Here is a 26303-nt window from a genome sequence, read left to right as displayed (position 1 = left end):
CAGAGAAACAGAAAAAGTACAGAGCTTATACACGAGATGAGAGAAGCATACGGTTGTGTTGCTGGAGAACGTTCATCCCCCGAATCCATGGCGAGGCGTTTCATGGAAATGAAGAACATGGTTGACGTGGTTGTTGGGGGTTCAGGCCAAGCAGCGGGGTCAAGCAGACCAGCAAATCCGTTTACTAAAAGCAAGAGTCGCGGGAAGAGACCGGCGCAAGCTTCAAACTCAAGAGAGGAGGGAAGTGATTACGAACAGGAGGAACCTAAGTTGCGCTCCGAACAAGCTCCCAGGAAATCTGTAAAACGGAGGAGCGCTGAGACGAAACTAACTCCCAAGGAATACTATGAGTTGTTCCAGCAGGTGGAGTTCGCTGGAACAAGATATCCCCATGTCGAGACTATGCAGCAACTCGGGATTTTGGAGGATGTTCAATATCTGTTTAGGCGGTGCCATCTGGAGAGAATCATGAACACACCCAAAAACGGATATAGGGAGGAGACAATTCAGTTCCTTTGTACTCTGGAGACGCACCTGTATGCGGATGAGCCGGGAATGATGTCTGATGGAGGTCTGGGCTACATTACATTTCGCGTTCACGGCCAGTTCTACAATCTCACCTTCAGAACCGTTGAAGAGATGTTTGGATTTCCCAGCGAAACCGGGACTACGCCGCAGTTTGATCGGGATGAGATGTCCGCACTCTGGGCAACGATTGGGGGCACGCCCTCATTCACTTCATCGAAGACAAAAGCGCTGAACGTGCGAAGCCCAGTGTTGCGCTACTTCCAAAAGGCGGTCACCAATGCATTTTACGCCAAAGAGATTAAGGGGTACATGACAAATGGCGAGCTTGAGATGATCGATCTGGCGATTAAGGGACTCTCATTCACTGCCATGGATTGCACCGCGCTGCAAGGTGACATATCCAACACTTCCGTCTCCTTCTACCTTATCAACTACATGATGACATACAAGAATTGGGTATCGCGAGTCAGCAACAACAGCACTCCTGGAGTGATGTGCATGGGAGGCGTAGTGACTTGGTTCCTTGAGGCTGCTGGTGTTCCCCTAAACTCTGACCGGCACCCACCACGTTGGATTGACATCAACAACTTGCGACAGTTGCGCACTCTAGAGCGGGGTCTGAGACAGGGACGGTTGATCTACAAGTTTGTGCATCCTGCGGTCGGTCCCTCGAGATTACTCCTCCCTTGCGTCGAGTTGACTTCAATCTTAGGGGGAGAGCATATCGAGTTCATCCCTCCCACGGATCTCTTATACAATTCTGACTCTGAAGGGGAAACGTGCGCCGAGCCAATGGAAGAGGACACAGCGGAATATCGCCCAGAGGAGTACCGCCCAGAGCAGTTCCACGTCGAGGAGTACTCGGATCCGAGAATGTCAAAGGGGGTCAGAGCAGCTCATCACAGACTCAACCTGCTTCAACAATGGGGGAAAGCCAGAGACAAAACGGTGAGCCGTTTCACCAAGACTGTCATGAACTTCATGCGTAAGTTTAGCTGTTCCACTTCCACAACCGCGGTCCCTAGGTCTATCCCCGAGGATACCAGACCAATGCCAGGACGCCCTTCCGCGAACCTAGAGCGAACACCTTCTCCGATTCCATCCCCAGCACGTCAATCCTCATATGTGCCACGGCAGCGCCAACCTTCTCCCGTCCCTTCACGCCACTCGTCACATGAATCTAGGGAGAGAAAAGGACACGGTTCGCGTGGTTCAAGAGTCACCTCAAGTCGTCGATCAGCGCGTCGTTTAGCTCAAGCTGAGCAAGAGGTTGAGCAACAAGTTGAGCAGCAAGACGATTATCAGCCTACGGATGTGGTAGTATTAGTCTCGGACCATGGTGAGTCCAGAGTCGACGACATGCAGTGTGACGAGCAGCCGAACATATATCAGAACACGCAAGCTGTTGAGCAGCAAGTCGACCAACCGGATGATGACACACCCGCGGATCCTGCACAAGGCGAAGGGCAGAGTCAGTTTCACACACCAACTCCTTGGGCGAGCTCAGACTCCTTCTTCTACTACTGAGGTACTCCGACCCTCCATTTGTACATACCATTTCATTCCTGCATTGTTTCTGTTGTGATTCTTAAATCCTCCTGCAAATTTTTCTTACACAGGAGACTGTGTAATTTAAGTTTGGGGGAGGGTTTGAGATGATGTATCTGATGTTGTGTTCTGTGATTCTTATTTTAATTTTTACACCATATCATATTTGAGTTTGCATCATATCTATTGCATAAAAAAAAACATAAAAAAAAAAAACATAAAAAAATCGAAAATCTCCACAAAAACAGAGTGTTCATGTAGTTTGCATTCGCATTTTAGGATTGAGTCTAGTGTTGTGCATGTAGGGTTGTTGCATTTAGCATAGGGGTTGATGATGATTGTAACCTTGTTAGCATGCTGGATTCAATAGGATAGGATCAAGGCCCTTGTTATTAGTTCTTTGATGCTTATTGATTGAACTTGAAAATGTAAAATTGAAGCATGTTTTGAATTGATATCATTCCCTATCTACCTGAACCTAATCTTGACTTGCAATTATCATGTGATGCATTGAAGTTGAACTCATGGATACCATACACATACTTGGATTGTCTTTCACATTTTTACCACCCTTGTCAATCCAAGTAGCTGATTCCCATCTTTGGAACAGTTCCCCGCACCCTTAACCAACCGTTCTTTCAAGCCAATTGTTTTCTTGAGTGTCAGGCCTTTTCCGAGTTGAGCTTGTTAGAAAGTGTTAGGTTCTAACCGACAAGAGTAGGATCCTGTGTAGTTCTAGTTCGCGTTATCCGGACTAGTAGGACTAGGTGAGAACTCGAATTTTGGGTATTGGGTATGGATTTGTGCAGAAAAGTAAAGAAGTGGAAAGTCTTTAGGAGGGGGATGTGTTTACATAGTTTACAAGTCTAGTAAAGGATTTGGGGTGAGCAAAGTAAAAAGAGTTATTGGTTCTGGGCATAAAATAAAAAGATTAGACAAAGAAAAGAAAAGAAAAAAAATAAAAAAAATACTTAAGATGTCTAGAGTCCCTAGAAGGAAAGAAAACGAACCATAGTGATAATAAAGATCTCCCAATCCGCTAGAATGAAAAGAAGTGAACTCTTCCTAAGACTAAGTGTAAAAAGTTTGAGATGAAGTTTCTGATGAAGGGTAGAGATAGGACCAACTTCGGTTTGGAGTGTTCTTTGGGTAGACAGGGCGCTGCTCTTGTATGTATCAGTTGGTTTCAACCTTTAGCCTTCTCTTAAGCTCAACTCCTTTTCGTGAGAGAACCTTGTTCTGTATTGATAAAACCACGTGATGAGGAGACCATCTATGTCTCAAACCTTTACCCTAGCCAAATGAGTTCAATGACATTGTTTAGCTTGATTCACGGTTCTCTGTTAATGAATGTTAAAGGGGATGATTGATAGGATAGCATGTGTAGATTTGAAATAAAGTTCCTTCACCATGCATCATAGAACTAAAAACAAGGACCTTGATTCTAACTACTCTATTCAGCATGTTTGAGGTTCTGAGACCCCATCTTCACACCTCTCTTCCATACTCTGTTCTTGATAGTTTGCTTGAGGGCAAGCAAAGAATAAGTTTGGGGGAGTTGATATGTCTGTATTTTGCATCTCCTTAGCCTGTATTTGTCATGCCTTTAGCTAGGACAACTAGTTGTTTTGCATCATTTTAGAACCTCTTTCGTACATTTTGCATGTTTAGGAAGTTTCTGCATCATTCTTGCATACATTGCGCATTTCGGAGTTTTTCAGGTGTTTAGGAGACGTTGGAAGCGCACACAATCGAGCGCTCCTCACTTCTACAACCGAGCCATGCTCCTCACTTCTACAGTCGAGCCCTCCTCAGTTCTACAATCGGGCTACTCCTCGCTTCCACAATCGAGCCATCACTCGAGCCACCGGTCTAGGGATTCAGCTTTTGACGTCTTCATGAAAGTTGTATAGAATTGAGTCATCTTTCCAATGCCGTTTATTTCAAGCCAATCGGAGGTGTGGTTCAATAGTTATCATCGTTTTAGTGGATACGTATACACCCAGCTCGAGCCACTTTCACAGACCATGCTCGAGCCATTTTCACTCACGCCACTGGAGCCACTCCTACTCATTCCACTCGACCTCACTCTAGGGAGAGACGACACACGACTCGACCGCACATGTCAGGAAGACGTTCCGTCTTATGCGCTTCAGGAGATTCCCAAACCGACGCTTCACCTTGTCGTTTTAAGTTTTAGGGATTTACATGTTTTTTTACTATAAATACATTTTGTTAAGTCTTGTTTTGGATATCTTAGTTTTTATCTCGTTTCGTTCTTAAGGTTTACCTAGCCTCCAAAAAACGTTCTGAGACTTGTATTTCTGATATCTTTGAGATTATTGAGATTTTGCATTTGATTCCTTTTACAAAGTTGTTCACCTTATTTTTATCCACCTAATGATGCTTGATTCAATGATTTATGTGTTTGCATGCTTGATGATGAATTTCGGATCTGAGTAGTGTAGTAGTTCTTGAGGATGGGATAGATTAGGTGGAGGATCTTAGGATGTAGAGTGTTTAAGCTTTGATTGTATGACTCCCTTCTGGACTAGAATTAGAAATACTAGTTTCTCTCTGATCAATTGGAACTAGGTTTTAGACATCTCCGCACCCAAAAGGTGTTCGATGAAATGTCTGACCAACTAGTGCCAGAGACTTACGTTCCTAGCCTAAGAGATTAGTTGTCTAGGATGTTTGTTGACGTGAATGAACTTGTTTTTCATGCCATGCTTGATCATGTTTCTCTAGCGAGAGCTAGGTTTGGAAGTGGTTGAGTTTGAGTAGCTTTTGTCAAGAGATTGGATTAGCTAAGAAGTGATGCTCATTATTTAGGGATGGTTTGCTTGTGACATGTTAAACACGCTATAGACTAGGATACTCCACCGACATCAATTACTCCCATCCTTAGGACTTCTTTCTTTCTGATTTTTATTACATTCCCGGAACTGTTTCGTTTGTTCATGCTTAGAATCGTTCTCAGTTTCTCTCATTCTTGCTTGCTTCTTGTCATACATTTTCGTTTCTGTTTCTGTAATTCATTTCATTTTGTATTTTAACCATTCTAGGATTGTTAGAAAAACTCTCTCTTGAATTGGCTTAACTTGTGATTGCTTGATTGCATCTTGAGTGACTAGCATCATCCCATTTGGATTGACACCTTAAGTATTACAACGCATAAGGTTAATTGAACCTACTAGGAGAAACAAAAATCTTAGTATCAGTGGCCTTTGTGGCGGGCTGTTTAGCCAGAGTGTCTTTATGACGGTCCTTCGGGACAGATGGTCTTTGTGACGGTCCTTCGGGACAGATGGTCTTTGTGACGGTCCTTCGGGACGAGTGGCCTTGGTGGCGATCCTATTTAGGACATTTGTTTGGCCTTGGTGGCGGTCCTCTTTAGGACATTTTGTTTGGCCTTGGTGGCGGTCCTCTTTAGGACATTTTGTTTGGCCTTGGTGGCGGTCCTCTTTAGGACATTTTGTTTGGCCTTTGTGGCGGCCCTTGTGGCGTGTATATGATCCTTGTGTGGTCATGTGGTATTCCAGTGAGGGGATATGTGGTTGGTAGGACACTGAGATGTTTTACGCGAGCCACGGGAAGGAAACCTGGATAGGAATAGGACTCAGACGTGTTTAGAATTGTTTGCTCGCGACTCTTGGAGGACTTAGGTTCTCCTAGTACTGCCATATTAAGAGACTTTGTGGCTTGGGAATATGGTTGGTACATCCGGGGGCGCGCTGTAGGGTGGCAACCTGAGAGATGAGTTTTGGATTTTTCCTTATATATATATTATGGCATGCGGGTTTAGGCCCGATGAGGAGCCAATGAAAACTCAAGGTTTAGGCCTATGAGTAAAGGGAAGTCCAAAAAGTCGAGAGCAAATGACGCCTGGAGCGTGAGTCTATCGCCTAGAGGTGACCTTTTGTAGATCGGTCGGAGGAGTGCGGGCTGTGGAGACGGTTGCACGGGAGTCCTTGGCTGATGGTTGTTCGAGATTCGAGGACAAATCTAGATTGGTGGGGGAGAATTGTAACATCCGTGAACCAAAATCCCGGTTTGGGAGTTGCATCGGTCGATGCAGATGTTGCATCGGTCGATGCAAGGTCAAGTTCCTGCGTTTTGACTTAAGTCAAACGCTTCGTTTTGGGTGAAGGAAAACCCTTAACACGATTTTTGTTTTATTCGTGGTGTTGTGGCCGTTTTTGAGAGAGAACAAAAGATAGAAAAAGTTCTTGAGAAGTTTTGGAGATTTTGGGTGATTTATGGCGTTTCTTGGTGAGATCTGGGGCTTAGAACGTTGTAGGAGCTTCCTAGAGGCGTTTTCTTCTTGTGTTTAGGTTCAGATTCGTCTTGGCAAAGGTAAGTGTAGGACCATGGCTTATCTAAGCTAGAGAACTCTTTAATCTACTTGTTGTGTGATGTTAGACTTGTTAGATTGTTGCTATGGACGTTAGGAAGCTTTCTTGTGGCTTGGGATCGAGTTTTGTGGTTGTAGGAACGAAGATCCGGCGAGAAGCTTCGGAGGAAAACGATGCTCGGCATTGCATCGGTCGATGCACTATGTGCGTCGGTCGATGCAGATGCGAGAACGGCGCGTAAACTCTAGGGTTTTCGTGTTATGTCGAGCATGCGTCGGTCGATGCATTGGGAGCATCGGTCGATGAAAGCTAACCTTGCATCAGTCGACGCAGATCTTGCGTCGGTCGACGCAACCTCCATTTGGTATCGGTCGATGCATGTTGGTGTCGGTCGATGTAGAGTCCTGGTTTGTTATTGTTGATTGTTGATTGTTTTTTGATGGTTAGAGATGACTCTATTGCTTGTGTGTATAGCCCAGTAGATGGGAGGATTGCCTTACTGAGTGTTTATAAAATACTCATGCATTGCAATGTGTGTTTGTGGTGCAGGTAAAGGCAAAGTGTGATCGTGGAATCAAGGCAATGAAGAGGAGGATGTTCTAGTGGTTCGCTTGGTTGTCTAGCTTCTGTTAGGTTGCTAGAGTTAAGTCCTAGAATGTTGCTTAGGATTGCTGGTTCACTGGTTTTTGTTGTTTGGATTATTAGTTATGATTTGAATTAATACTGGCTATTATTCTATTGGTTATTATATTTATTGAGATTGGTTATTCCGCTGTTGGTGGTGATTGTGGTTAGGTGGCTAGTGGGTATGAGACCACTAGCTATAGTTTACTTATTATATTATATTTATTATTCATTATTTATTTTTTTAAAAAAAGGTCGGTCGTTTCAAGCTCCGAGTGAAGGGAAGAGGGACTACGACGAAGACTGCGAGCTCCCAAAAGTAGCGTCTTATCCTAATTAAATTAATATTATCCAGCTATACTTCAAATTAATTTATTAGATTTTCATTTTTACAAAATCAATTATTAATATTTTGTTAATCATAGTATTTTCTTATTCTAAATTTAATATCTCTCCTAAGTAGTTCTTAACATAATATTCATAGCATCAACATTTTAGGAATTCAATCATAACTTTTTACAGTATCTTCATATATTGAATTTAATGATAATTTGTATATTCCTATATTGTTCGAAGAAAATACTACGGAAAAAATCCTTGTGAATATTTAAACTAAAAATCTTTAAAGTTTTTCAAATCTTACTAATTAATAACAAAATACAAAAAAATCTATATATGAGCCTTAAAAATCTATAAAACGGAATAATCTAATGTATTGTCTAAAACTTCGTTAACAACCTTTACTACTAAGTTTTGTATTTGCTGACTGATCCTTCTTAGAAATAAGTACTACTTTTATTATTCTTCATTCACAAACCAAACCACCTATTACTTCTATATGAAAAAATCCTTACGTTACTAACTTTTTTTTTTCTCATGACAACTTTTATGAATGTATCAAGCTTATACAATACTCTATGTTATTTCTGTTTTTTGTTCTATGAAATTTTACGTTTTATTATATTTGTGAGGGTATTAAACAATTGATGTGCTTTGTAGGTAATCTTAAACAAGACAAGTAAGCCAATTGTAAGTTTATAGAAATATAATATAAACGAGCTACTTTTTTTATATATTATTATTCATAACTTCAAGATCTACAAGTTTTCTAATTTGTACTTAAACAATTTATGTGTTAGGTTACCAAAAGACGGTCTTGCTATGAAATCTTTTTGAAAATAAGCCAGAGAAGAATTGGCTCTCCTTATGAAAGACTACTTTCTTCTGCTTCCACAAAAGACCATCATTTAGCTGTTTCAATCTAATGAGGGTTCTAAAAAACTCTAAAGTACTAAGGGTGCAAATGGTTGCACAATTGAAAAGGTTGAATGAAAAAAATTATTCAACCAACTTTCACCATTTGAATGGAAGGGATGGAAGAAGTTGAAAAAAACTAATCAACCCATTCAACTTAAAAAGTTAGGGTGCAAATGGTTGCATAGTTGAAAATGTTGAAGGAGTTGGAAAAAAATATTCAACCAACTTTCACCATTTGAATGGAAGAGGTTGAAGAAGTTCAAAAAAACTATTCAACCCATTCAACTTAAAAAGTTGAAAAAATAAACTAATCCTACAACACAAATGTTCAGCTTGTTCAACCACTATTTTGAAGATGAATAGGTTGAAAATTATTTAACCCAATTTTGTGCAACTTACTTTTAAAATTTTTGCAACCATTTGCAGCCTTAAAAAATCAACTAATTTTACAGCAAAATTGTTCAACTTGTTCATCTAATATTTTGAAGATGAATGGGTTGAATAATATCCAGCCCAATTTTATTGAGCTTAATATTTTCAACTTCTTCAATTTTAAGCAACCATTTGTAGCCTCAGACTAAATCGATTTCAACTGATAAAAACTGTTTATATTCTAAAACATTATCCGGCATGTCTAAAATGACCTTGTCAATGAAAGTTATCTATTTAATTATAAAGTCAACAAACACTTCAGTATTTAAATGACATTCTGAAAGTTTATGATTTAAATGTCCCAAATTTGAAACTTCAGGATTTTGGTGTTATGAGTTGCGGTGAAAGAGAACTATTTATAGTATCAATGAGACAGTAGGGTTTTATGTGAGTGCTTAGAGATAAGCTTAGTGAGCAAGTAAGTCAAAGTAGACTTTTGTTAGGAGTTTACGAAATATGCCAGTGTAGAATTAAGGTTCTACCATATTTATAAGATATTGTTGCTTTTATTACGGTATATTAGTGAATGTGATTTTGTTTGATTGTAGAATATCGGAGGGAACAACGTTTGAAAAGAAAACTGCAAAATCAATTAGTTTGCAATTTTAGTTTTTGCCATTAGTATAAATCATATATGGAGTTGAGATATTTTTGTTTATATTACCGAAAATTATTTAATGATGTTTTACTTTTTTGCATAAGAATCAGAGCTCAAAAATTTGAAAAAGAAACTCATAATCAACTGGAGTAAATATAGGGAGAATACTCGACATCAATATACATGGGTCATTAGAGGTGAATTTGACCCAATCCGATTAGAGTTTATATAGATAATTAATGAGGATCCGATTAGCAAATTTGGATATTAATTTTCTATTTTAAACCGAGCCGACAGTTAGGATTACACAAATAATATTAATAAGCTGTGAATAATTATCTAAAACTAAGGGCAATAGTGTGAATCATTTGGAAAAAGAGAAGATGGCACAAATTTGTACGCCAAAAATGATTTGCAGAGAACATGGATAGAGGTTGCAATGTTCACATTGAAGAAGGTGTTGCTATGTTTCTTGAGGTGGTTGGTCAGGATAAAATCGTGAGAGATATTGTTGTATGATATCAAAGATCATTGGATACAGTGAAGAAAAAAACTTGATAAAGTTTTAAGCGCTATTTTGAAGGTTGCAGCACATAAAATAAAACCGGGAGAAGGTGATTTCACAAGGGTAAATGATGATCGATATTGGCCATATTTTAAGGATTGTATTGGAGCACTTGATGGAACACACATCTGAGTTCATCCTCCTACTACAAATGCAAAAGCTTACACAGGAAAAAAATTGGAACCAACGATGAATGTCCTTTCTATATGTAACTTCGATATGAAGTTCATATATGCATATGTTGGAGTACCAGGTAGAGCACATGATACAAAGGTATTGGTTTATTGTGCGAAGAATGAAGTTTCTTTTCCACATCCGCCAAATGGAAAGTATTATTTGGTTAACTCTGGATATTCCACAAGGACATGGTATCTTGGTCCGCATTGTAGTGTTCGATATCACCTTGATCAGTTTGTTAGAGGAGGACCACCAAAACATGCAGGAGTTGTTTAACAGGAAACATTCAGGATTATGATCAGTGATTGAGAGGATTTTTGGATTTTGGAAAGCAAAATGGAGAATTTTAGATCGTAAGAATCCTAAGTATGGTTTGACTAAGTGGATCAAGATTGTGACAAAAACCATGGCACTACACAACTTAGAACGCGAATCACATCGAGAGGATTATTATTTTATACATTGGCAAAGAACAGAAGAATATCATATTCATGGCGATGAAGATGATGATGATGATCATGATGATTGATGTAGTATTTTTATATCAATTAAATTATCGTACCTCAGTTTGCAATGATTAACACACTAGGAATACACATGAAAGCTTAATCTAAGCTAATAATAAAGGGTTGGTTTTATGAAACAACTTAACTAACAAGCTAATTCAAACAAAGCAAAAGAAAACAAACACAAAGCAAGGCAAACACAAACTTAAAACTGCTTTAAATCAAGAGTAAACAAATGAACCTTGGGCAAGGTTAATGACTTGGGAGATAACTAATCAATCATAGATGTCTAAGCAGCAAAGAACAATCCTTAGGCTAAGAACACTTATGCAAATCAATTCATTTCCATGATAGAGATTCTATGTAAATCAAGTAATAATCAATAATTTTCAAAGGCAATCACAAGATAAGCATGCATTATAAACAAGTCTAAATACCACTAAGTACCCTAATCATCAATTTTCATTGGCTAGAAATGCAAAGCTCTTGAATAGCTTGGATCAGGAATTTCATCAAACACCATATGGACATGAAAATCCTAATGTCTAGATTCAAGCTTGATCAAGGCTATCTTGCAATATTATCACTAAACTAGATAGGAAACACATAGATACAGCCCTAGACATCATAGATCAGTCATCTATCTCCCTGGTCTACTAAGCCCAAAGTTCTAAAGGATCTACTCAATCATAGTTATGATTACACAAAGGTAGAAGTTTGATCTTTGTAAAATCATAATTAATTAGAGGTTATAGATTAGAAGAAATGAAGAAGAGGTTACTAATAAAAACTTCAAAGTAAACAAAGGAATCAACAAAATTAGAATAGGCAAGCTTAAGAACCTTAAAAACAGCTAAACAAAAGATGGTTTCTCCAAATGAGGAGTTAGTGTATTTATTTAAAAGTAGGAAACTAACCGGAACAAACCGGATTGAAATAAGAAAAATTAAAAAAAAAAACTGGAACAAACTGAACTGGGTTGCAAAAAATAACGCGTGATCGACCGCATGATCGACCAATTAGTCCATCAAATTCCAAGAACGATCAACCAGTTGGTCGATCGTCTGGTTGGTTGTTCAAGTCTGGGAGTCTGGTTAAGTCTGGCTCAAGTTGATCGACCAGTTAGTCGATCTCTTGGTCGATCAGTTGAAGTCTGGGGGTCTGGTCAAGTCTAGTCCTTGATTGATCGTCTGATCGACCAGATGGTCGATCGTTCTGTCATGTGACTCCAGTATTCGCGCTGGCTATATATACGTTCACTAAAACAGGTGTAACTCTTTACACGTACATACGATTGGCCTGAAATCACCTCTATTGTAAAGATAAATCAATTTCCAATAATGTTGATGAAGAATTATGAAGCTAGATCCAAAGGCAAAGTCTTCAGAGTCGATATTTGAGGGACTACATAATGGTTCTGAATCATCAATTATTTTCTTTGCATCCAAATATGTGTCTTCCATTATATTAATCTGAAATGGTTCAAAAGACACACAAAACATACCAAAACATAGACAAAGATATTATAGGATCTTTAAGATGCAAGAAGACTCACCTGGACACTAAATGCAACAAAACACAATGAAAATACTAATGAAACACAATATAATGGAACATAACAACCATGAATCACAATAAATATAGAATATAGCAATGATCATGGTGGATACACTCTATATGAACCTACCGAAGACAGAGCCATGGAAGGGTTGCATGATACTATCACCGGTGAGATTGGTAGAAGACGTTAATTGCCTTACTAAAAGTTTTAGTGTGAAATTTTAATTTTTTTATGAGATATATACTTATGTATTAATGGTATTATGTGGATGTAGAATTTATTAATTATAATTTAATTTTCTTAATTTAACTTTTCTATTAATTTAAATCTACACAATTTGAATTTTAATCAAAAATCATATAATAATAACACATATTTATATGTTTAATTTTTTTAATAAAATCATAGTCGCTAACAACAATCAAACGAACGACATAGCGACAAAATTTAGCGAAGAGTCACTGATTTAGCAATAGTCGTTGGCAATAGTTAAACGAATGATATAGCGACAGTCGCTGATTTAGCGATAGTCAAACAAATATAACGATAGATGTTAGCGACAATTTCTGATTTAACGATAGTCATTGGCAATAGTCAAACGAATGAACAAGCGACAAATATTAACGACATTATAATAAAATCTTAACAATTAAACATATACATATATATTAATATTGTATTGTGTATGTTAATATTATTTACTTTCTATTTTTTATAACTATTTATTTTTTAATACCTATTTTATATTTGATCCCAATGAAACAATATAGTTTTCTCACGATTAAAGCGTGTGTCTCTGCAAATCTCCCCCATAAAAATCATGAGGTAGACACGTACACATGTGAACACATGCCGCTTAGGTCATCTCCACTGGGGAATACTCTTTGGGGTACTCTCACAATTGGGTCCCAAAATCCTAATTAAAGATCCATTTTCGAGTCCAAGAATGAGAATATCGTTACTTTGGGAAGCAATTGAGCAACTCCCTGAGTAAGGCGACGTGGCGTATCCCTATTGGTAAACGCATAAATATAAAAGAATTTTTTTTTTCCATTTCTTCTTTCATTCTTCCCCGAGTCTCTCTCTTCTCTCTCGTTCGGAAAGGCGATGGAAGAGACGATTCGTTTGAAAATCTGGAAATTCAACCGATTCACATCGAATCCGTTGTGTGAAACCGATTTGTTTTTGGATCTCCAACCGCGACAACGACAGCGAATTGATGTTTGTTGATGTGTACTTAAAACCGACGACAAAGACGGTGAAGCTCCCAGTTAATTCCTGTCAGACCGACTACTTCGAGAAGCATAGGTTCGGTGACTCTTCTTCTTCTTCTTCGCCTTCATACTCCTCGCAAAACGGTGAGTCATCTCAATTTGGTTACATTAGGTTTTTAGCTTTGTTTAATTTGGAAATTGGAAGATTGAACCAAAAGGGTACTCTTAGTTAGGAGAAATTTGTAAGCTTGGAAGCTTGAAATCCAAAAAGAGAAGTCTTTTTTATATCTAGAGATGGAACTGTGTGTGAAACTGCTCAGTAGTTGATGTTTACTTGTGTTCTGTTTTGAATTGATAGCTGATTTATGTTTGCTTGCTCTCTGCTCATTTGCTTTTGCTCCGGTTTGTTTCACTTCAAACTCCAAATATCTTCTTCACTTTATATCTCAATTATATGCAGCTTTCTTGATGAGATGATTAAGAAGTTCAAGCAATCTTTTGTAGGGTAGATGCTGTTAAAGTTTATGTTTCATTGCCATCTTTGTAGCATTTCTAACTTGTAACTCATGTTTGTCTTTGTACAGGAGATCCGGCTGGGAGAAGTGGATGTAATTAGATCTTTATTCGAGAGAGCCATTAGCTTGAGCTTGCCTCCTAAGAAGATGAAGGTGTGAAACAGCCTGTTCACTAAGTCTTTTTCATAAAGTGTTCTTGATTACTATGGGTTCTAAACTATTTTGTGTTGTGTGTTCTCAGTTGCTGTTAAATTGGTAATTATATAATTGTTACTTGTTTTGATTCCTGCATCTTTCAGAGCTAGTAAGCAGAACAGCTATGGCTGTCACGAGCTTTGCTCCTCCATGGGTCATCTTAAGACACGCTTTCCGGTCATTAAGCAGAACACGCTATGGCTGTAATGTTCTCTTCTTGAGTTTTGTTCTTGTCTACATCTGAGTGTGTTTTTCAATTTATATGTGTTGTGGTCTCTTTTGTGAAGGGAATGTATTTTTCTAATGCCACTTGATTGAGTTTCTTTGTTTGGCTGGTTACTTTGCTAGGTCTTATATTGTTCATGTTGTTGGGTTAGAAAGATTGTAGAGATGAGATTGACGACAAACACCTATCGTTGTTGGGTTACAATCGTTGTTAAGTTACAACCCCGTAAGCACGCTCTCCTTGCTTTCACCCTTGGTGTCAAGCAGATGATCTGCTGTTGTAACAAGATAATCAAATCTTTTTAAAATTTGTTTTGTGTTAATTGCTTGTTTCTTGTTGTGTTCAGTCTCACTAACTGTTATATCTCTTCATGTTGTTTGTAGATGGATGACCCTGCCAAGGGAGCAGCCAACTTCACCTCTCAGCTTATCATCATGAACCACCCTGGTCAGATTGGAAACGGTTATGCTCCAGTCCTCTATTGCCACACCTCAAGTGTTTTTTTTTTGTTTTTTTTAAAAAAGTTTTGTAGTATATGTTTAACATAATGAAATATGTAAAATATTTTTGTAATGTAATATAAGTAAATGAAATAATTTTTTTATCATTTTAGATTATTAAAATTTGATAATTAATAAACAATTGTTTAAAAAATTATTATTTTAATGATTGAGTAACTTTTTTAGAGTTCTCTAGTTGAATAATATTTTTGTTTAAGTTCTAAATGGGTTACTTTAATTAGTTTAATATTAAATATATGATTAGTTTATATTTGAGTAACTCTCTTGAGTTGCTCGAGTGGAGATGCCCTTATAAATCACTTCAAACCTCTCCCACACACGCCCACCCACCCAAGTTTCACACAGGCTCCGACTAAATCTGACCCGACCCGGTAAAACTAATCCCAAATTTTACTCCGTCTTGAACGCATCAAAAAGCCAGAAATTGTCTTCCTCCAATCTCGCATTCTTTCGCTTTCCATAACCCCCAAATCGATTTCGTTGATTTTGGGAAAACTTCTCGAAAGATGAAGCTAATAGACGATAAGGAGATTGACGACGGAGAGGTTACGATGAACGGAGGTCGAGAAATGGAGACGGCAGAGCACGAGCGAGAGGAGATATCGTCGCCGCCGTGTTCGTTAGTGATCGAAGAGTTTCCGTTGAAGAGATCGATCGTTGTAGGTTATGCTCTTACATCGAAGAAGATTAAGAGCTTTTTGCAACCAAAACTCGAAGGGTTAGCTAGGTTTGTGATTCTGATGTGATTTCTAACCCTAAATTTTTGTTGCATAGGATTTTGAATTTGGTGGTTTCGTGTTTCAGATTCTCAATTTTAAAATTAGTATTCATAAGAATATTCGTTTTCTTTTTCACTATTAAATTGTTTTTTTTTGTTTGGTTTGATTTTTCTGCCGTAGTTTTGGAATCTTTGACCTTATATTCTTTGATCAAATAGTTTCTGTGAAATTTTTCTCGGAGATTTCGTCTTGGTTGACCGAAACTTACATGTTGTTCAGTGTCGATCCTTGTGGTACAATGGATTGAGATCCTCTCAGAAAATTGCTTTCTATTTCAATGGAGAGGCATATGTTAGTGCTTTTATGTACAAGTATGTGTATGTGTATGTCCGTACCTACCGTTATCTTCACTGATCCTTGAAGTTAGTTACTTACTGTACTGGACTGTATGGCATGTAGTCTAGTAGTTTGTGCTACTGGTGTCATTGTGTCACCAAGTTACTGTGTCTCCTTAGTCCATTTGGATTCGAGGGGTTTTTTACAATTTTGATCCACCGTTTTGACAAGTTTGTGGTTCTTTGGTTTTTGTGTAGGAATAAGGGGATATTATTTGTGGCGATAGATCAGAAGAGACCACTTTCAGAGCAGGGTCCGTTTGATATTGTGTTACATAAGGTTAGTTTTTTCGATCTTTGTTCACCCTCTTGGTTTTCTGATACCTCATCTTATCTTTGCCTATGCTTCCTATTTGGCCTTTTGTCAGAAGATATGTCTTGGGAACATCCCCTACTCAGGTTGTTAGAAACTAACCTTGTCCGCATCCTCTTGCTTAGCTTCTTTTCATCCACGCCTGATAATCCTCTTGTTTTACATGTACTGCAGCAAATTGGAAAAGAATGGCGCCTCATTCTTGAGGTTTGTTTTAAGATTCCTTTCCTTATTTTATTTTCCGTGGCACAATCTAACCTGACTTGTAAGATGATTAGACCGTGTGTATCTTTTCTTTCTGTGGTGATGGGTACCATATGTATTGTACTTATGTTGTAACCTTTTGCAAGAATGAGATATGGTGGTAAATTGCATAGCAACTAGTTCCTTACAATTTCCTAATCTTGTTTCTTAATGGAAATTTTTCCAGAGCTCTTGCTTTCGCTGTCATGAATCATTTATTCATACTTCAGGTCAAGGCTTTAAGATTTCCGCATGTAAGAATACTTAGTACTTGAGGGCATATAACTGTAACCTCTCAGGTTTTCTAGAATTAAATACCAGTTATGTCTTTTAAATGTCCTTGATACATTAACTATTTGTCCACTATTTGTTCCTGATAATAGTTGAATGCAAAATCATACCATCCTTCATTAGAAAGTATGCTCTCTTGCTACACATATTAGAGCCATCATCTGATTTTTTGTTGGTATAATAAACAAGACATTTCACCTCTCATAATTGGTAGAATAATTAATTTAAAGTATGCTGTTTGATGCAAGAAATCATCAGCGTCTCTGTTTTTATATCTTACAGCTATTCAGATCTCAGGAGATTTCAATATGATTTATCAGGAAAATGCCAACTTTTGAGGATAGTTGAGTGCACCGATGATCTAGAATAGTTTCGTTGCAAGTTGCAACTATTATCAATAAATTAGCTTAATCCTTAATCTTAGTTGCAGGATAATGAAGAGTACATCTTGGGAGATACATTTTCTAGACTGACAGTGTCATTCTACTTTTAAAACTGTAATGAACCAATATTCCAAGAGATCTCTGTAATATAGGGGTAGAAGTTTCCATGTTTGTGACCGTAGGGATGCACTTTTGGGTGTTGAAAATTAGAGTAGGGGAGAGTCTTACGGTTTCTATCATTTCAGGAATATAGGCTAGGACATCCAGATGTCACAGTTCTTGACCCTCCAGATGCAATACTACATCTCCGTAATCGTCAGTCAATGCTTCAGTGTGTTGCGGACATGAATCTGTCTGATAGTTATGGTAAATATTGTTGTGTATTCACTTGCTGTTTTCTATAAGGGATATTAGAGTTTTAATTTATCTGACTTGTATAAATTGTTCTGGTTGTGCAGGACGAGTGGGTGTGCCCAAACAACTGGTAATTAAAAGGGATGCATCCTCAATCCCCGAGGCTGTCAATAGAGCTGGGCTGAGACTACCTCTTGGTATGATTCCTTATGTCCTGTTAGAGACTTTGTTGCTACATGCGGCATCGTGCTGTCATTCACGAAAGCATTCATGGGCTGTTTTTGCTCAGCTGAAGTTTTAGTTGTGCATTATCAGTGGCTTTTTTTGTTGAATTTATTTTATTGGTGTTTGTTAAAATCTCAGTTGCAAAGCCTCTGGTTGCTGATGGAAGTGCAAAGTCACATGAGCTTTCATTGGCTTACGATCAGCACTCCCTTCTGAAGCTCGAGCCTCCTCTTGTTCTTCAGGAGTTTGTTAACCATGGTACGAGATTTTAGAGGTTTTTTCTATTGGTTTAGTCGCCTGGGTCAGAACTTGAATAGTTTGATTATCTAACAGATGCTGGCCTTTTGTAGGAGGTGTTCTTTTCAAAGTTTACATTGTTGGGGAAGCTATTAGAGTGGTCCGGCGTTTCTCCCTACCTGATGTCTCCAGACGAGAACTCTCCAAAGCAGCTGGTGTATTCCATTTCCCCCGGGTCTCTTGTGCTGCAGCTTCGGCTGATGATGCAGATTTGGACCCAAACATCGCTGGTACAATCATCTTCGTCATCACAGATATTGTCTGCATCTATCCTTCCTTGAGGAACTAACAATGTCCTTACTCTCGTTGCAGAGCTTCCGCCACGTCAATTGTTGGAGAGACTGGCAAAGGAACTCCGTCGTGGATTAGTACGTTTCCGTCCTCTCTAGATATATCCAAGCAGGTGTTTTTTTTTTTTATCAAACTCTACTGATTTATAATTTGTTGCAGGGTCTAAGGCTGTTCAATTTAGACATAATTAGAGAGCATGGGACAAGAGATCAATTCTATGTAATCGACATTAACTATTTCCCAGGCAAGTTTGATTTCCACATCTGTTTTTGCAATAGTCTATCACAAACATGTGGTTTAAGAATATAAAAAATTGTGCAGGATATGGGAAGATGCCAGAGTATGAGCATGTATTCACTGATTTCTTATTGAGTGTGGTGCAAAGCCAATGTAAGAAACGAGCCTTGGCAGATCAATACTAACTCGAGGGAGAGACCATTGTCCCTCCCCAAAGAAAAAAAAGCAAAAAAAGAAGAAGATTGGTCTATGCAATTGTCTTGCAACCATTATTACTGTACAGGACAAAGCACTGATTCCCTCGATGCTTTTCTTTAGCTTCATTGTGCTGTACTAAGAACAATGGGAGATTGCACGAAAAGCAAAAAAAATTGTCTGAATCTCAAGATAATGTCTCCCATGTGAGAAAGTGAAGAGATCCTCCTTACCTTATGTCACATAACTACTCTTTCACTTTGTGACTGCTCCTCTATCATGATTTGCTTGGCTTTGTACTATGCTGACCTTAATATCCTTTGCGTTGGTTTTAGTCTGTTACTTTGTTTGAAGCTCAAAACTCTCAAATTGGTTTAATTTATTTGTCAAATACAATAAAACTTGATCAGTTTTGGATGCATTGTTTTATGAGAAATCCTAAAATTTTGACATTACCAAATGTTGATTATTGTAATGAGGATAAAAGCCCTTTCGAATCCTTAAAAGATGGTTTACTTGCATTGTAAGGTTTAATAAACACACAAGTAGGAAAACGAAAGCTGAGCCTCAGCTTTGAATTATTTTCACATGCTTTTCTGTGACAACAATTGAAGCCTTCTATTTCAATTCAAGCAAACTATACTTTCCTGGGTTTAAGGCAAAGCAATTGTACTGTAGAGTTTTATCTTTTTTCTTCAAATCACAAAAATCAATACTATTATTTTTCTCCTTCATAATTATTGTCTCTATTTCTTGTCTTGGAGTTCACTTGAAACTCTCTATGTCCTGTCTTTGAAATTCGAAGCATATATAGCACAGCAGTTTCCACAAGGAATACAACCCAACCAACTAACTTACGTACCCCTGCAGTTCTCCAAAAGCTCTACAATTCTCTTCCCTGAAACCATTATCTCTATTTTCGTTTTCTTAATTTAATCACCTTGGAACTTGCTATGGAGAAGATTACAAAAATAAGCAAAGCAAGTGAGGATGATGTTGATAAGGTTCGTTTAAAATAATTAGTCGGTTTTTAGCTACTTCTTAATCATAGCATGCTAATGTTTCTCCAAGCTGACTTGATTTTTTTTTTTTTTTTTTTTAAATTACGTCTAGCAGCAGCATCACACTAACGAAGTGCAGGAGAAAATTATCCTAAACCCTAATTTTGAGGATGGCCTGAACAACTGGACTGGAAGAGCGTGCAAGATTGTCTTACACGAATCCATGGACGGAGGGAGAATCTTGCCGCTCTCAGGAAAAGTTTTCGCATCAGCAACACAGCGTAAAGACACATGGAATGGTATTCAACAGGAGATTTCGGGAAGGTTCCAGAGGAAGCGTGTGTACGAAGTAACAGCAGTGGTTCGAATATTTGGCAACAATGTCACAAGTGCAACAGTACAGGCGACTCTCTGGGTCTTAAACGCAAACCAACGTGACCAATACATAGGCATTGCCAAGTCGGTTTTCGCCACTTTTTTTTTTTTTCATCCTCATCATTGCTAAACATCAAAGTTTTGGTATAAATTAATTAATATTTAAACTGATAAGAGTTTGGTATGTCAATGAATGATATTAGTGTTCAGGCAACAGATAGGAATTGGGTAGAGTTAAAGGGTAAATTCATAATCCATGGTTCACCATCGAGGGCAATACTATACCTTGAAGGACCACCTCCAGGATCTGACATTCTTCTCAACAGTTTAGTTGTTAAACATGCTAGAAGGAGTCGTCCTTCTCCTCCACCTTTCTACGAGGTCAGTCCTTTTACCATAAATTAAATGATGCTTAGTCTGATGGTTTTCCTTTTATGGGGTCATGTTCCAAGAATCCAAATATTAGCCTGTGAAAACGGTACTCATATGTTGTTGTTGCCTTGGCAGAATCCTGGTTTCGGAGTCAATATAGTCGAAAACAGTGAAGTGGTAGATGGGACAACGCAGCCATGGTTCACTTTAGGTAACTGCAAGTTGAGTGTGGGACAAGGCGCTCCTCGCACTCTGCCCCCAATGGCCAGAGACACGCTTGGTCCTCATAAACCTCTAGGCGGAAGCTACATCCTCGTGAGTAACAGAACGCAGACTTGGATGGGTCCGGCTCAGATGATAACCGATAAACTCAAACTCTTTTTGACATACCAAGTCTCAGCATGGGTCAAGATTGGTGTGGGAGTGAGTGGTAGTAGTATAAGTCCTCAGAATGTGAACATTGCACTTAGCGTTGATAACGAATGGGTCAACGGCGGACAACTCGAGGTCACCGTTGGTGATGCATGGCATGAAATCGGCGGATCCTTTAGGCTCGAGAAGCAGCCACAAAATGTCATGGTTTACGTTCAAGGTCCTGCAGCTGGTATTGATTTGATGATCGCGGCATTGCAGATTTTTCCCGTGGATCGACGAGAACGTATCAGATGTCTTAAAAGAGAAGTTGATCAGGTTCACATCCTCTTCAAATTTCCTTAGATTATTCAGTTTAATAAGTTTATCAATTCAAGAATGATGTTTCTTGATAGGTACGTAAGCGCGACATCGTCCTGAAATTCTCAGGACTAGACGACGACTCCTTCGATTTGTTTCCTTACATAGTGAAGGTGAAACAAACATACAACAGTTTCCCACTAGGAACGTGCATTAACAGATCAAGCATAGACAATGAAGACTTCGTAGATTTCTTCACTAAGAACTTCAACTGGGCAGTGTTTGAAAACGAGCTCAAGTGGAACTCGACAGAGGCCGAACGTGGGAAGCTCAATTACCAAGATGCAGACGACATGTTGGATCTGTGTATCGGCAACAACATCAACGTTAGAGGACACTGCATCTTCTGGGAAGTTGAGTTCAGAGTTCAGCCGTGGCTTCGCCAGCTCAACAAAACCGAGCTTATGAACGCGGTCCAGAAGCGTGTCACGGACCTCCTGACACGATACAAAGGTAAGTTCAAGCATTATGATGTTAACAACGAGATGCTTCATGGCTCTTTCTATCAAGACAGACTCGGAAAAGGTGCACGAGCACTCATGTTCAACATTGCACACAAGCTTGATCCATCTGCTCTCCTCTTTGTGAACGATTACCATGTTGCGGACGGTGATGACACACGCTCGTCCCCGGAGAAGTATATAAAACAAGTTCTTGATTTGGAAGCTCAAGGTGCACCTATAGGAGGCATAGGGCTCCAAGGACATATGGTGAGTCCTGTTGGACCAATCGTCTGCTCTGCTCTTGATAAGCTCTCTGTTTTAGGTCATCCCATATGGTTCACGGAGATTGATATCTCCTCTAGCAATGAGTACGTTAGAGGAGAGGATCTTGAAGTCATGTTGTGGGAAGCTTTTGCCCACCCTGCTGTTGAAGGTATCATTTAACTTTCCCAATTTTATATACGACTTTTCTTAATTTTTTTTATATACTCTAACTACAATTACTTATATTGATTAAGGAAAAATTTTTAAAAAATTTATTTATCGTCATTTTAGTGGATAAATAAAATTTTATGTTTCAAGACATCTGCTTTTCTTTTTTTTTTTTTTTTTTTCCTGTAGTATCAATAGAAGTATATGTTAGTCTTACTAATATATGATGTATACTAACAAGTTGGGATATTTAACAGGAATAATGTTATGGGGTTTCTGGGAACTATCTATGAATAGGGAGAACGGAAATCTGGTGGAGGCAGAAGGAGAAGTAAACGAAGCCGGAAAAAGATTTATGGATATGAAACAAGAATGGTTATCTCATGCATATGGGATCATCAATGATGAATCAGAGTTCACATTCAGAGGCTACCACGGGACTTACGCCGTCGAAATTTGTACTCCGGCTGGGATTGTTCTCAAAACGTTCGTCGTCGAAAAAGGAGACAGTCCACTTCTTATCTCCATTGATCTCTCTTCTTTGTGATGTTTGTGTTTCTTCTTCTTCTTTTCTCTCTTTTTTTTTTTTTTTTTTTTTTCAGTTGCCCTGGTTTCTCTTATATATGTATGGGGATTTGTTTTGCGTGAAGCATGTAACATATGTTCACAAAGTTATGTTATGTCTTGGTGTTTGATTGTTTTATACAATTGCAATAATAGCATGTGAATATTTGATTGTTATGACAAATTTCTTGAATTTCATTTCACGAAGAATGGATTTGTATGACCAAAAAGACTATTTTCTTCATTTTCTTCTTAAACCATGTGGTGTAGGGTTTAAAAAGAACACTCTCAAATGGTAGGATCAATTTATGGGATCCAACTATATATTTATAATTTAAGAAAATGCAAATTTCAAAAGTTAGAAACTTATGAATGTTTATTAGTTTTGATAGTCCAATGGTATAACACCTAACGAGGGTCTAAAAATTTCAATTTTAAAATTTTTTTTGTAAAGTAAAACTTTCATTTACTTGACACACACTCTAAACAAACTTATGATTTTGAACTGAGCTCGTTTTATGATTTACTGAAACTAAACAAACAAACAAAACACAAAAGAAACACTCTAAACAAAACACACTCTGAACTGAGCTCGTCTTATAATCAGAGAGCTTGAAGCAATTGGAAACATGCAACATCTCATTGTAGAAGAACAAACCAGGGCAGTGAACAGTCTACAAATGCACCAATATACACAGTGATCAAAGTCATGTATGAGATGCATACAGTGATTTTCTATTTGACAACACACGGACCAATACACAGTGATCAAAGCATAATATATAAAAGAGATCAAAGCATAACAGAACTGATTGACAGAGCATAACATAACAAAGAGATCAAAGCATAACATAACCGACTGACAGAGCATAACATAACAAAGAGATCAAAGCATAACATAACCGACTGACAGAGCATAACATAACAAAGAGATCAAAGCATAACATAACCGATTGACAAAGCATAATATAACAAAGAGATCAAAGCATGAAATATTAGGTAAAAGTGTTGGTTTATTCATTCTCCTAAACTTGATGACAGTCGGTGATGTGAGCGCCGGACAGGAAGCCGACCAAGACACGCTGGACGCAACCGAGACGCCTGACCAAGACGCACCGGATGCGGCCAAGACGCCTACTTTGAACGCGGCCAAGGCACCAGTGATCCTCCTGGGAGCCACGACTCGATTAAGGAGCTCAGCAAAGGCGGCCAAGCAGCGGATCAACCTCTTCGTCCGATCATTCGTCCAGCATCAATCGACCCATGAAGACCTCGAAGGTTCAGTTCGTTTGGTCTTCACTCTTACCCAAGAGTGAAGACAACCAAAGTCACTTAAGCAAGGATGTGTACTCTTTTTCCTTACTCCGAGTTTTTCCCATTGGGTTTACCGGAGAATGTTTTAATGAGGCATTGAGTTTGGTGCAAAACGTCCTAAGGCTAAGGCGTTTCCCGGGTCATGGCCAAAGACGGATCTTTCTTTCTCTTGTCTTTTGGTTTAAATTCGAACATTGGAATATTCCTTTTAGAACGTTGCGAGTGTTAAATTGAAAGTCTTAGAGGCAACGTGTTCCATTTACAAGGAGAACACGTCTAAGGACAAATGTGCGGATCAATATGAATCCGCATGTGTTTAAGCCCTCTCTTGACCTAAGTATTTAAACCCTCTCTTAGCTCTTTCTAGTCTTTAGACTTGAATGAAAATAAACTTTTCTCAAAGAGAGATTCTTTGATCTTGTCTCCTTCCTTTCATTAGATCAATGCGGGATTGTCTAAGGAAAGAACCCTAGTTAGCTTCGGACCGGGTTCGTTGCTAGTTTGCGACCGTATCAAGAGGAGAGCCAAACCTCTTGTGTTGTCAATCAATCCATCTTCTCTTTCAACATTTCATTTCATCTCGCAATCCCCATCGCTTCTTACCGCATCCATCCGATAGCCGATCCATCCATCCGTCTGACCCGATAGAGGCTTCAGGACTGTTCTCTCAAACGGCTTGTTGGAATCTCGTCAAACTTCGTTTCTCTCGTTTGAATCTTCTCTAGTTTCGAGATCTCAAACCTTGTCCGAGGAAAGTTTCGTGCATCTCGTTCTGTCCGAAGACGCTTCTTCCGACCGTTCCGCATCCGCGATCTTCGGTCACATCAGCTTGGTATGAGAGCTTCAAAAGCTCCTGCAAGGTTGTATCTTTCCAGAACTCTTTCCTTTTGTTTAAAGTTTCGATCTTTAGCTTGTTTGGTAGCTTAGTATGCATCATCTCGTTTCGCATGTTCTGATTAGTCATTTGGTTTAATTTGGTGCATGTTTGGTGTTGTTAAGTGTTGGTTTGGGTTGTTTAGTGCTCGTTCTGTTCATCTTGTTTGTCTTAGTGTTCATCTGTGTTCTTGCCTAAACAATCTTAGATCAAAAAAGCTAGAGTCTCATTTTGTTTCCGCGTTTTTGTTCTTGGTCATAAAGCAAGTCTTGTCGTGTAGTACTTTTGCTTTTGCTTTTTGTTTTGGTCATAGGTTGGAATTGTCTGAGCTGTCTTCAATCATTTGGTGACGACATAAATATCTTTGTGTGGTCCTCTTGAACGTTTGATACTCACGCGTGTGTGCTTTTGTTTTCGTTTTGCGAGGTTTAAATTCAAACCACATCACCAAGCTACACGTCACCATAGACCGTACGGACGATGGCCGAAGAACCACCTCCAGCACCACCCGAGATAGGAGTCACCCTTGCAGCGTTACGAACCGGCATAGAACAGCTCGCAGAGCATTTAACAAGAATCAAACTGTTAAACCCTCCCCATGAAGATCCTTTGCCCGCAAGGCGAGCACGACGAGAGCCGGCGAGCGACCAGTCCGATGAGGACTTTGAACCGAGGCCTAGACGACGTCACCGACATGACGATCTGTACGAAGAAGCTCCAAGACACCACGAACCAGCTCATAAGATGATCGCACCAACGTTCGCTGATAAATCCGACCCGGAAGCTTATCTCGAATGGGAAAGCCGCATGGAGCATCTATACTCGTGCCACGCCTACCCGGAGCTGCGCAAGGTTCAATACACCGTAGTTCAGTTCACCGATCACGCCCTCACCTGGTGGGATCGCCTTGAAGCTGAGCAGCGCCGCAACCGAGAACGACCTATCACCATTTGGGAAGTCTTAAAAGTAGAGATGCAACAGCGCTACGTGCCCCCATTCTATCACCGTGAGCTCCAGAAGAAGTTCCAGAGGCTCGCTCAAGGCGCACGCCCCGTAGAAGAGTACTTGGAGGAGTTTGAGCATTTGCGCAACCGATTGCAAGTCGACGACTCGGAAGAGTCACTCATGGCTTAGTTCTTGGACGGGTTACAAGAACGCATCGCGCGCAAGGTCGAGCGCCAGCCCTATCAAACCTTTGAAGAGTTGTTGTATCTCTCGGTGCAAATTGAGAGTCAAATCAAGAAGAAGAACGCCTCCATAACTCGCACCAGGACTCAGGGAACTCCGACTTGGTCTCCTAATGCGTCGTCATCAAACCGACTCCAAGAGAAACCGAAGGCGACCAATTCTGACACAAGGTTCAAACCGAGAGAGCCGGCTACCAATGAGCGCCAAGATCTGCGACGCAACACTACCGACGTACGGAGC

At 39.2% G+C, this 26303-nt stretch overlaps 2 protein-coding genes, 1 long non-coding RNA gene and 2 pseudogenes across 5 annotated transcripts; all 5 read left to right on the top strand.

Moving 5' to 3' along the window:
• The window catches only part of LOC147948366 (uncharacterized), a 33568-nt pseudogene extending 23704 nt beyond the window's left edge, over positions 1 to 9864 (top strand).
• Positions 9865 to 10090: 226 nt separating this feature from the next.
• On the top strand, positions 10091 to 10616 carry LOC147948365 (uncharacterized; annotated as a pseudogene).
• Positions 10617 to 13213: 2597 nt separating this feature from the next.
• Positions 13214 to 14911, top strand: LOC109128437 (uncharacterized). The gene is made up of 5 exons (XR_002034820.2): positions 13214 to 13512; positions 13953 to 14036; positions 14183 to 14281; positions 14427 to 14529; positions 14688 to 14911. It is a non-coding gene; the product is annotated as an uncharacterized LOC109128437 (long non-coding RNA).
• Positions 14912 to 15091: 180 nt separating this feature from the next.
• LOC104722146 (inositol-tetrakisphosphate 1-kinase 3) lies at positions 15092 to 19189 on the top strand. Of its 2 annotated transcripts, XM_087481093.1 has the most exons (11): positions 15092 to 15552; positions 16138 to 16219; positions 16308 to 16338; positions 16427 to 16459; positions 17415 to 17535; positions 17628 to 17720; positions 17887 to 18006; positions 18099 to 18275; positions 18358 to 18413; positions 18496 to 18580; positions 18658 to 19189. In XM_087481093.1, exons 5-11 carry the CDS (start codon positions 17493 to 17495, stop codon positions 18756 to 18758), a joined length of 675 nt encoding a protein of 224 aa, XP_087337219.1. In that variant the 5' UTR covers positions 15092 to 15552; positions 16138 to 16219; positions 16308 to 16338; positions 16427 to 16459; positions 17415 to 17492; the 3' UTR covers positions 18759 to 19189. The 2 variants fall into 2 exon arrangements, with proteins under 2 accessions (XP_087337219.1, XP_087337216.1); XM_087481090.1 differs by lacking the exon at positions 16308 to 16338 and having other exon boundaries at positions 15101 to 15552.
• A 167-nt stretch (positions 19190 to 19356) lies between these two features.
• Positions 19357 to 22871, top strand: LOC104750647 (endo-1,4-beta-xylanase 3). 2 transcript variants are annotated; one of them, XM_087481086.1, is made up of 6 exons: positions 19357 to 19772; positions 19885 to 20228; positions 20348 to 20525; positions 20652 to 21206; positions 21284 to 22124; positions 22381 to 22871. In XM_087481086.1, exons 1-6 carry the CDS (start codon positions 19722 to 19724, stop codon positions 22668 to 22670), a joined length of 2259 nt encoding a protein of 752 aa, XP_087337212.1. In that variant the 5' UTR covers positions 19357 to 19721; the 3' UTR covers positions 22671 to 22871. The 2 variants fall into 2 exon arrangements, with proteins under 2 accessions (XP_087337212.1, XP_087337209.1); XM_087481083.1 differs by having other exon boundaries at positions 19502 to 19772; positions 19882 to 20228.
• Positions 22872 to 26303: the final 3432 nt, after the last annotated feature.

Source organism: Camelina sativa, chromosome 2, assembly GCF_030686135.1.
Source record: "Camelina sativa cultivar CO46 ecotype springtype chromosome 2, ASM3068613v1".
Classification (NCBI taxonomy): Eukaryota; Viridiplantae; Streptophyta; class Magnoliopsida; order Brassicales; family Brassicaceae; genus Camelina; species Camelina sativa.
Note: the sequence above shows the minus strand (reverse complement) of the source record. Positions and strands in the feature narration are given on the sequence as shown.